This window comes from Perca fluviatilis, chromosome 14 (assembly GCF_010015445.1).
Source record: "Perca fluviatilis chromosome 14, GENO_Pfluv_1.0, whole genome shotgun sequence".
Taxonomy (NCBI): domain Eukaryota; kingdom Metazoa; phylum Chordata; class Actinopteri; order Perciformes; family Percidae; genus Perca; species Perca fluviatilis.
Window position 1 is genome coordinate 33,658,287 of NC_053125.1, and position 12,365 is coordinate 33,670,651.

General features: G+C 38.3%; 2 protein-coding genes across 3 annotated transcripts in view; one reads left to right on the plus strand and one right to left on the minus strand.

Annotated features, from left to right (window-relative positions):
* Positions 1 to 4,942, plus strand: LOC120572929 (CD276 antigen homolog). 2 transcript variants are annotated; one of them, XM_039822455.1, is made up of 3 exons: positions 1 to 123; positions 3,423 to 3,770; positions 3,897 to 4,942. In XM_039822455.1, exons 1-3 carry the CDS (start codon positions 75 to 77, stop codon positions 3,998 to 4,000), a joined length of 501 nt encoding a protein of 166 aa, XP_039678389.1. In that variant the 5' UTR covers positions 1 to 74; the 3' UTR covers positions 4,001 to 4,942. The 2 variants fall into 2 exon arrangements, with proteins under 2 accessions (XP_039678389.1, XP_039678390.1); XM_039822456.1 differs by lacking the exon at positions 1 to 123 and adding an exon at positions 2,182 to 2,364.
* Positions 4,943 to 12,155: 7,213 nt separating this feature from the next.
* LOC120572751 (serrate RNA effector molecule homolog) overlaps positions 12,156 to 12,365 on the minus strand; it is a 26,806-nt gene continuing 26,596 nt past the window's right edge. The window contains exon 20 of the mRNA XM_039822167.1: positions 12,156 to 12,365. This exon is cut by the window's right edge and continues 91 nt beyond it. The gene's annotated coding sequence lies outside the window, so the exon portion shown is untranslated.

Sequence of the window (12,365 nt, forward strand, 5' to 3'; positions counted from 1 at the left end):
TTCCTCTGTAAAGGTAAAGGTTCTTCTTTCATCTGTGAAGGTCATAACGGAGGATCTATCCACTCTCGGCTCTCATGGCTCCGTTTCTGGTCCTGTTGTTATTTCTCTCTGGAGCAGCCTCTGGTAAATATCAGCTTTTATTGTGAAAGATTTATGTAACGTTAGACATTAAATGTTTTATCGTCATGGGCGTAGCTACATTTGGTCTAACACATTTCTCAGAGCAGTTGTTGACTGGGACACAAATAATACACCCGATAATGAACTTGTATATGTTGTGTGTAGTTGGTGAACTCCAGTAAGTAGTCTGGGAATCTGTTTAATTCTCTCTAAACATCAGATGAAGAGATTCTTCTCTCTAATACAGATAATGCTGAACTGAGCCTCAGCAAGCTAGCTCACGTTAGCTAACAAACATAGCCGCCTCATGGAGTAATACATCGGTTACATCTTTATACATGACTACTTTATGTACTAAGCATCATCTGTATTAGAGAAAAGAATCACTTTATCTGATGTTTGAAGTAAATAAATAGACTTTCGGTCTACTTCATGAAGTAGCGTGGTGAAGTTGGCCGGACGTTTGATATTCACTTGATATTTTATTTTAACTTCCCCTTCTTTATAGGAAATTCTTTTATTAGGAATAAAGCTTCATAGCACTTCATCATCGGTTCTGTGTAAGTGACCGTCGACAAATTACCGTTTTGGTAGATTGGCAAACAATTTTCTCTGAAAAATATTCACCAAAATTCAATAAAAGGGCCTTTTGAAATTCTGATTGCTACAGTAGTTGCGCAATGGTAAGCCTCTACTTACCAGAAGTCATATGCTTCTCATATGTCACATGATTGGGAAACAGTATGCAATTAGAAGGTTAAAATATTCACCAACATTCAGTCTGATTACTGATTTGATTATGATAAAACACAGGACAAAGATTTTAGGCAGATCTAAATGTTATTTACTAACTAGAACAATATAAAACAATGTAACGGTATAAAAATAATAAAATAATATATGTGTATATTTTTGAGTTCCAGTGAAACTTAATTACGATTTTTTTTCAACTGGCTGAATTTATGATAGTAGTTCTATCAGTCTGCTAAAATTGCCTCTCTGATCACTGTGAGCAGCATTGCTTAATGCTGGAGATGACCTGGATACTCCTGATTTCTTGGCTGAAAAGCCTCTGCCAGAGTCCTCTGTCTCTCTGTTGGGGGTCTGGTTTGGGGTTCTCCCCCCTCCTCCTCCTTCCTCAACTTTTTTAGCAGCTCGGAGTTCTCTCTCAGGTGACTTAATGCTTTAATGTGTTTATGCAAATTGGTGGTGTTACCACAGTGGCGAATTACTTTTTTTTGCACACATCACATGTGTCAGTGTCCGTATCAGCTGGAGTGAATAAACTCCACACACGCTTCTCTTTCTCTCACTGTTCTGACTCTCCGTCTCCGGCAGAGAGAATCCCAATATTCGGAAATAGCGTTTACCCACCTCCAAAATGCGTTTATCCACCTCTAAATTGCGTGTATCCACCTCTAGCCTATAGTTCCTAAGCCATTTTAAATTAAGCTTATGTTGTTTTAGTTTCATATTGTTCTATATTAGTTTCATAAGTTGTTAAATCTAAGACGAAATATTTCATATTGCGCTGCATTACTGTCAGTGTTGACCAATCTCTTGCGGTGTTTGGTGTTTCAGCCCCCAACGTCGCCTTCCAGGCAGCGATGCCTGGCAGGCACTAGGATTAGGCAATGGTTAGGTGCCTTGAAGTCATGAAGTCAATGGTCGCAGCGCTGCCTTGAAGTCAACGTTGGGGGCTTAATGCGAGACACGGCAGGCAAAAACATCGTTTTTTTTCCACTGGTCAATTTTGAGATTTTGGGCTATTTGTCTTCAATAACATATATTCTTTCAGACTTGTGGTGAAAAAAAGTAAAAAATACACATTTAGGTCTTTATTTTACTTTCTCCTAAATTCAACAAAAGTTGTGGTTCTAAATCATCCCTCTGCTCCGCGATCGCTGTCTGCACCCTGTCATCTCATATACCGTTAGAAAGCTCGCTCTCTCCTCTACAATCCTGTTTAATGCTGTCGGATCCAAATATGGTCATTTCCTTTTCATAAGCATCCAATTGTGAAAGTAAAAGGGGGGATTTAACTCTAAATGCGCAATCTCATTGGCTGATGAACATTTCCGCGGTAGTTCAGAATGTCGAAAGAATTGCGTCAAAAACGGTTGTTATAAGCGAGAAGACCCAGCAGGGGATTACACACTAAGACAGCAGATGATGAAATACCTTCACATAGTACGCCGATGTGTCAACTGTCGTTCAGAAAACAGGAGTGTTCAGACAGCGGAGGTAATCAGACTGACTCTCTCTCTCTCTCTCTCTTTCTATCAAGCCTTTTTACAGAAATTCATAGCCTACATGTCATATATTAAATATGTAGGTGTCACATATATACTATTCTACTATAATTACTTAATTACTATAAAGTACTAAACCAATCTGTAATTTTGGGATCCTAAAGTGGTTGTGAGTCCCTCAGATCCATATTTAGCTGTCAGTAGAGCTGCTGTCCCCTCTCCTAAAAGGACTACCAGCTTCTTTTCTGGTGGTAACTTTTTTTGGCTATTTTTCCAAGGTGTAATTCTCTTGGTGAAGATACTTTTTCCTAGTGGAGAGAGGCAATATATATATATATATATATATATATATATATATATATATACACATATATATATATATATATATATACATATATATATATATATATACATATATGTATATATATATATGTATATATGTATATATTTATGTATATATATATTTATATGTATATATATATATATATGTATATATATATATATGTATATGTATATATATATGTATATGTATATATATATATGTGTATATATATATATATATGTATATATATATGTATATATATATGTGTATATATGTATATACATATGTATATATGTATATATATATATGTATATATGTATATATATATGTATATATATGTATATATATATATATGTATATATATATGTATATATGTATATATATAATGTATATATATATATATATACACATATATATATATATATATATATATATATATATATATATATATAGCGGATAATGTGATTATTTTTGAATTCTTACGAAGAACTTCAATTTCAGATACAGTTTAGTTGTCATAATTATAATTTCAGATATCCAGAATGTTATTTTAAATATCTGATATACATTTTGACAAATGTAAAATAGATAACTACAATTAGAATTACAACTAGAAGATAAGTTATATTAGTTATCATAATTAAAATAATCATAATAATAGTAATAATGATGGAGGTCTTTTGAAATACCATGACTTTTCATTACTATTGTTTATTATTGATTTTCAGACCTGACTGTGTTAATAATGCATCCTGGAGATGATGTCACTCTACCATGTCAGGCTGATGATTCCTCCATCAGTACTGTACAGTGGACCAGAGCTGACCTGAAGCCAGATACTGTCCTCTTATACAGAGATGGACGCTTGGATCCAACCCAGCAGCATCCATCCTTTAAGGACAGGGTGGAGCTGGTGGACAGAGAGCTGAAAGGCAGATACGCGTCTATAATTCTGAAGAATGTGAGAAGCAACGACACTGGAATATACAAGTGTGGAGTTACAACCAGTAATTCAACACCTACAGAGAGCGACATCGAACCAATCATAGTCCATCTGCACGTTAGAGAGCCAGCAGGTGAGTGAGTCTCTCTCAGTGAGTTTTTCTGAGTATCAGTTTGTAGCTGCAGTTTTAACATCAGAGAGGATGAAAGCTGCTCCTCTATCCACACATCTACTGACTCATATGTTTTATTATCTTCAGGTCCTAAGGATGGACCCTCCTCTCCTGGAGGCCGAGACCATGGACTGGCCGCAGGTGTTCTGCTTCTTGTAGCCTTTGTTGCGGTGGCTGGTGTCCTGATGTAGAAAAGACATAAAGTCTAAGCTCTTTGCACCTGACTGCTTTCTCATGTGCTGTATTATGTACAACATGATTCTCATTACTGCTGTGGGTGTGAAGTCATGTACAGATCTGATATTTGGTCAGTTTGCCCTCTAACAGAAAATGTTTCTTTAGTTGTAAATATCAGCAGATGGATATCTTCTAATCAGGTGTAAAGAGCTCTTCAACATTTCATCTGCTTGTGTGTTTTGGTAATAATACATTTTACAGTGTTTCCCACAGATTAGGAAGAAATTTGTGTGTGTGTGTGTGTGTGTCCCAAGTGACAGAGAGACGGAGGAAAGCAGGGAAAGGATATGCAGAAGAATGTATTTTAAATAGCATTTTAAAAAAAAATCCATAATAATAACGAAACTCAATGTGCGGCAGCCCGTGTTGATAGTGAGGCGGACCACCACACATTAGCCTACGTGTGGGAACACTGTTTATATGGAGGGGATTCTAAATGCTTGTTTTCTGCTTGGCCATATAAAGGCTTGTGTTGCTAAGTGTTATATTTTCAGGTAATGATTTAATATCCACTAACTGTTGATGATTTAAACTGAGGAGTTGATTACATTGTGAGTATTGTTGTTATTGTAATAATAAAATCATCTGATGCAGCTCAGAATATCTCAGAGGGACATAGAGGACCAGTCTGTCTCTAAATAAGACCTTAAACTGGATTTATTATCTATGAAGTATTATTTAAATGATGTTTGCCAAAGGAAATGTTATGAAATGTGAACTATACCAAAGTGATGATCTTTGAAATCAGTTGATAATTTTTTAATATGAATCAATGGATGAGATAATAATCATTAATGAGACATGATGGAAGTTGATAACTCAGTTTTAACATTCAGATACATTAATGCGCCTTAAACTGTTTTATTTTAATAAATTCTTTATATTTGGATCCTCAAGTTGTTACTTTTATATATTCATTGTTGTGCATTTTTTATTCTTTGAACACAAATAAAGCCTCTCCAAATATCCACCTCATATTGAAGTTCCAGTTGACCTGATGTAAATGTGTACAGGACGTTGTAATCCTGACAGACTATGATCTGAATCTGACAGAATCATTGGTGTCAGCTGAAGAGATCTTTGTCCAACATGTTTTTTCAGTAACATTGCTTTCTCATGTGTCGTATACTAACGTACACTTCCCTTTATATATATGTTTATATAAACAGTTCAAATACACGTGATTGTCTACGTGGACAACACGTAGACAAGACACAGATTGTTGTAGGAGGGATGGTCGTGAAGTCCATTTTATTTCTATGGTTGTATATAATTACAAAAATAACAGGTACATTTATAACATATTTAGACACCACCTAAATTAGAAACTGCATAATATGCTGCAATAGACCCAACATGAAACTATAAACTTAAAACCAAATATACTAATAATTATTATAAGATTTACCATTTTATCTTATTTGAAATCAAATACAATGACATTAGATTCCAAATGTGTTAAAGTAGATGCCATGCTACCAAATTGTAGACTTAGACACTTTTACCAACCTTGACATACACACCAGGCCATGATGTCATTGTTGATGTAAATTAAACGGATTTGTCCCACACAGTAGCCTACAGGAATATAGACTATTTACAGGAAGAAAATGAACACATAGGCGAATGGAAGTTGATTGTAACCACAGTGTAGGCTGTTTTTTCACGTTTTTGTCCCTGAACTAACTTCTCTCTTTGTAACACTACAAGGGAGCTGCAGATTCTCTGATAATTCAGAGTTTGTTCATCGCCACACCATGCAAACCTCTGACATTGCTCATTCTCTTTTTTATACATTTAAGAAATAGGCTATTGATGATACCCTATATGACAGGGGTTCTCAAACCTTTTTCGATAATGTACCCCCTTTGAATTGTGTTTTCAAGCCAAGTACCCCTTGACCAGCGCAAAAACCTTTTTACATAGATATAAAGAGGAACAATACAGTGTCAGCAGTGATAGATTTACTAAACAACAACCTCATTACTGAAAAAACGTTAAATGTTACATTTCAAATGTTCAGAATCCATCACTTAATTCATTCATTATTACAGCATAATTATTTTAGGAATTATGCATGACCTATTTTTAAATGAGAAGTTTGCAAAAAGTTCACATACCTCCTGCAGTACTCCAATGTACCGCCAGGGGTACGCGTACCCCCATTTGAGAAACACTGCTCTATGAGATATGAATGTACCCTGAGCAGTAGGTCTATATCAGCATAATTCCCAGCTCAAAGTAAAATGCAATGAGCTGATTCGTTGCTCTGGGCAGCTGAGTGGAAACAGACACCAGGCTCAGAAGGAATGGAAGAAGAAATGTTTTGTGAGGTAAGTCACCTCCTCAAGGGTCCCCCCAAAAAGGAGATAAGTCAATTCCTTAAGGGTCCCCCCAAAAAGGAGGTAAGTCACCTCCTTAAGGGTCCCACCCCAAAAAGGAGGTAAGTCACCTTCTTAAGGGCCCTTATGAGATATTACTACAGCTGCATTTCTAGTAGAGATGAAACTGAGAAAACGTTTTCTCTGATTCGCTATCTGTTTAAATCATCTGAGACGGGCCGATTCAGACCGCTGCAAGTTTGCCATGCAATGCTCTAAAACGTCGCAAATCTTTGGTCTGAACTGGACTTCACTCAGCGTTGGAACAACCCTCTAGTTTTCCCGCCCGGTGTAGAAACAGCAGCGGTAACACCAGACTGCTGGGCAGATTTGACCAGAGTGCAGACGACATCGCCACACAGCCGCCAGCGTAGCTCAAAAGTGACGCAGCGTACAACGCAGAGCCACAGAGATACACCGCAAACATCAGCAACAGCGCTCCCAGTATGGCCATGATGGTGCAGAAAGCCCTCTGCTTTGATTGGTCTACCCGCTCCCTGTCCCCGCCCACTTCCCCCGGCCCCGGACGAATCAGAATGCAGAGAACAGAAAGGCTGCAGAAAGAGACGACAAGTAAGGAAATAACCAAGAGGCTGAGAAATGGAACGACGGGCAACGTGGGCACATAAAGAGCTAACAGACCGCTCCACCCGAAGCACAGCAGCCAGACGCACCCACAGCTGATGTTTCTGATCCTGACCCCCCCCGACTGTTTCAGCCCCAGGTAGGTGACGGGGTGAACGACAGCCAGGTAGCGCTCCACGCAGGTGAGAGTGTGAAACAGAGTCTGTCCGGGGAAAACGATGTGCAGCGCGTAGAAACCCACGATCTTCATCTGTGGGAGATCTGAGTAAAACACGCAACAGAAGAAACAGCAGCCCAACACGCTGATCAGCTCCACGGCCGCCATGTGGAAGGTGAAGACGTCCGAGTGGCTCGGCTTCCGTCGCCGCCGGTGACCCACGTGGAGGACGAGGATGAAGAGGAGGAGTTTGGTGGCGGTGAAGGCGATGGAGATGAAGAACGTGATGGGAACGCCAAAGCAGTGGTACAACGGGTCCAGGGTGCCGTTGGTGGAAGAGGAGTTGGGTGTTAGCAAGGCCTGAGGAAGAGGAGCAGAGGAAGAGGAGCAGAGGGAGAGATATCAAAATATAATGCAAAGTATGTTGTAGCGTATCATTGGGCATTTTTAAGTGGGTATATGGAAATCCTGGAGCTTTCTTAGTGGGTATACTAGACTAGACTAGACTACACCACTGCTTGGGACCTTTTTTGATACTCTAACCCAAACCACTCACTCCTTATGCCTAAACCCAACCAATCCAACCAAAGAAGGCAATGGGTACTAGACAATCAGAACAATTAAATACTTTTAAGAGGCTGCTCACCCCAAATCACACAATATATTATTCCTCTTAAGGCCCTGACACCACCAAGCCAACAGCCGGCTGTGGCGTTGCCTCACGGTTGGTGTGTCAGGGCCTTTAGGTGTAAAGCTTTATATCAGTCCAGATAGTCTTGGTGTGAGCTGCCCGGTGTTGGAGATAGTGGGCGTAGAGACGCCTGCCTTCTGTCCGATATAAAGGAACCAGAAGGAACTGGGCTTGTGTCATTTGTGCAATATGTAGGCTATTGTTAGGAACGTTTTTTTTTTTTTACTGTGCATTCTGCCATTTGTGCAAAATGTAGGCTATTGGGGTTGTGCAATATGTTAGTTGTGCAATACGTAGACTGTGGGTTGTGCATTATGTAATTTTTGCAATACGTAGGCTATTTGAGTTGTGCATTTTGTCATTGTGCAATACGTAGGCTATTGGGGTTGGGCAATATGTTAGTTGTGCAATATGTAGGCTATTTGAGCTGTGCATTGTGTCATTTGTGCAATACGTAGGCTATTTGAGTTGTGCAATATCTTAGTTGTGCAATATGTAGGCTATTGGGGTTGTGCAATATGTTAGTTGTGCAATATGTAGGCTATTTGGGTTGGGCAATATGTTAGTTGTGCAATATCTCATTGTGCGAGGGCTGTGCTACACTTATTGCGGAGAATGCAGCCGACAGGGTTGTTCAATTAAAAACTGCCACTGAAAGGAGTTAATGTGCTTATATATAGGGACCGGTCAAATGTATATGAGAGCATTACTATATAGGGACCTGTCTAATGTATATGAGAGTATTACTATATAGGGACCTGTCTAATGTATATGAGAGTATTACTATATAGGTACCTGTCTAATGTATATGAGAGCATTACTATATAGGGACCTGTCTAATGTATATGAGAGTATTACTATATAGGGACCTGTCTAATGTATATGAGAGTATTACTATATAGGGACCTGTCTAATGTATATGAGAGTATTACTATATAGGGACCTGTCTAATGTATATGAGAGTATTACTATATAGTGACCTGTCTAATGTATATGAGAGTATTACTATATAGGTACTTGTCTAATGTATATGAGAGTATTACTATATAGGGACCTGTCTAATGATATGAGAGCATTACTATATAGGGACCTGTCTAATGTATATGAGAGTATTACTATATAGGGTCCTGTCTAATTTATATGAGAGTATTACTATATAGGGTCCTGTCTAATGTATATGAGAGTATTACTATATAGGGACCTGTCTAATGTATATGAGAGTATTACTATATAGGTACCTGTCTAATGTATATGAGAGTATTACTATATAGGTACCTGTCTAATGTATATGAGAGCATTACTATATAGGGTCCTGTCTAATGTATATGAGAGTATTACTATATAGGGACCTGTCTAATGATATGAGAGTATTACTATATAGGTACCTGTCTAATGTATATGAGAGCATTACTATATAGGGACCTGTCTAATGTATATGAGAGCATTACTATATAGGGACCTGTCTAATGTATATGAGAGCATTACTATATAGGTACTTGTCTAATGTATATGAGAGTATTACTATATAGGGACCTGTCTAATGTATATGAGAGCATTACTATATAGGTACTTGTCTAATGTATATGAGAGCATTACTATATAGGGACCTGTCTAATGTATATGAGAGCATGTTGTGTTGCAGTGCTGAGAGATGTTTATTTTCTGTATTTTGTGTTGTCTTTGTAAAGCTGTGGAACGGACAGCGCCAAAAAGAATACAGAAGGCAGATGTCTCTACAGCCGATATCTCCAACACCAAAACTATCAGACAGCACAACAAGCTCCATAAACGTACATGTTTATAATTTCTGTACTGTATTCATGGTCCATTTGCATTGTATTTATGCTCTATCTTTTTATGGTCATTTAGGAGGGTATGAGCACTGAAATTTCCATTTTTATGGATGAACTTGACTTGACCTGATAAATAGCTCTACAGATAAGAGAAAAGATGATTGATTTTGAGGGGGAAAGTCCCTTTTAAAAATTACACTAAATCCGTTTCATTATCAACTAATTTGAGATAAAACTAAAATGCAAAATCACAGATTTATTTTCGTCACAACTGTCAAAATTCATAAAAATTTTGAACACATTTGCCTAAAATAAATCACAATTTAAAGCTCATATTCTGGTTCTCGACTGTTTATCTCATATAAGAGAATTTACCTAAAAACACACGTATTAACACACTTTTTTATATCAGAAATATGGGTTTCTTACAACCAAAATGCCCACAAATAACATGGATGCATGCATGTACGTTGTATGGAACCCACATAACGATCTTTGCACGTAAAATTAATGATTACTTTCATTGAAATTTGGGTATTTTATTCAATGTTTAAACAGTTTTAAAACAGTATTGTGTGTGGCCGGGTTGGTCCAGTGGGTAGAGCAGGCGCACATATACTGAGAGGTTTATGCCTCGATGCAGAGGTCCTGGGTTCAAATCCGACCTGTGATAATTTCCTGCATGTATTCCCCACATAACTGTCCTATCAAATAAAGACAGAAAAGCCCCCAAATATATTTCAAAATAAAAACAGTATTGTGACTAAACTTTGACATCAACCAGTCTTTGATCTTAACTACTAGTCAAAATAACTCATAATTTCTGCCTTTTTAACTCAAAAATTAGGTATAATGTAAATATATGTATATATGTTTTATTTCTAACATAAGTTAGGTTAAGTGACCATGAATTTAAAACAAAACGTTGAAAAAAGGTGACAAAAGCATAAAAAAAAAAGCACCAAAAATTCAATTTGACTTTTGACACCAGACTTGACCATACGTACGGTGAGATAGAATCTGTGTCTTCAGCTGTCTAGTCACATTTAAGGTTTAGTTGATGATAAAATCATCTGGTCTAAAGTTTGTATTTTTTCTCTCTTGGAGCCTTAATAAATGTTTGAATATTGGACATGAAGGACCACTCACCTTCCCCCCCGATGGTCTCTGGATGGGTCTCCGAACACGTCAACTCGTCTCTGAGATGGAGTCCAGTGCGTGTCGAGTGGCGGCTTCTTTGCATGTTGCAAATTCTCGGCAGATTTTACGATACTTTTATGCTAAATTGCGATATGCAAATAATGTTTGACCATGATTGTTCCACAGCGGGAGGAGGTGGTAGTTTAGTCTCTCAGCACTTAGGGAAATACACTGGGAGTTAGGTTGGTCTTTGGATGTAAATAAGGTGCTAAAGTGTGAAGACAGACAGACAGACAGAGAGAGACAGACAAAGAGAGAGAGAGACAGAGAGACAGAGAGGCAGACAGAAAAATAAATGGAGAGAAACAGACAGACACAAAAAGAGGGAGACAAGAGAGAGACAAAGACAGACACAGGGGGAGAGACACAGATAGACAGAGAGAGAGACAGACAGACCGAGAAAGACAGACCAAAAGAGAGACAGACAGACCGAGACACAAAAAGAGGGAGCGAGAGAGACAGACTGAAAGAGAGAGACAGAAAGACAGAGACACAGAGGGAGAGACACAGAGACTGAAAGAGAGACAGAAAGAGAGACACAGAGGGAGAGACACAGAGAGAGAGACAGACAGAGAAAGACGGACCAAAAGAGAGACAGACAGACAGACCGAGACACAAAAAGAGGGAGAGACAGAGAGAGAGACAGACTGAAAGAGAGAGACAGAAAGACAGAGACACAGATAGACAGAGAGAGAGACAGAGAAAGACGGACCAAAAGAGAGACAGACAGACCGAGACACAAAAAGAGGGAGAGACAGAGAGAGAGACAGACTGAAAGAGACAGAAAGACAGAGACACAGAGGGAGAGACAGACAAACAAAGAGAGTGACAGACAGAGAGGGACAGACAGGCTGAATGCTTTTGCACGCCACACTTTTCAGATGTTTTTGTAATAAATTATGAAAACTATGTATCCATTTACTTCCACTTCACAATTACAGTATGCGCCACTTTAGTGTCGGTCTATCCCATGAAATCCCCATTATATAAATGTCCGTTTGTGGTTGTAACATGAAAACGTTCATGTGGGGAGAAGCCTGTGTGTCCTAAACCTGAGCAGAGACAGAGAAACACGCTTCAAATATACAAACTAGCATCTCAATCAGTCTAGACTCTGGTGCTCGGAGGGGGGAGAACAGGTTGGGAAATCTCAGGACAAAAAAAGTCGGAATAACTCAGAAGAAAATGATGTAAAAAGGGCGTAATATTTCATGAATGTTTCCAATAACTTGAATATGATTTAAAACAGCCCAACAAGAACATACAGAACAGTACGTAGTAACCATAGCAACACACAAGATGTTCATCAGTCTCCTGTTTCTTTATTGAAAAGTTGAATGAGATTAACTTCACTAACGACAGAAACGCACACACGCACGCACACACACACACAATCACGCACGCACGCACACACACTTAACTAAATAAAAAATACAATGATGGAGGGACGATGAAAAGAATCATGGGAAATGTAGGAATAAAAATGGTTAAAAAAAAACAAAAAAACATCTC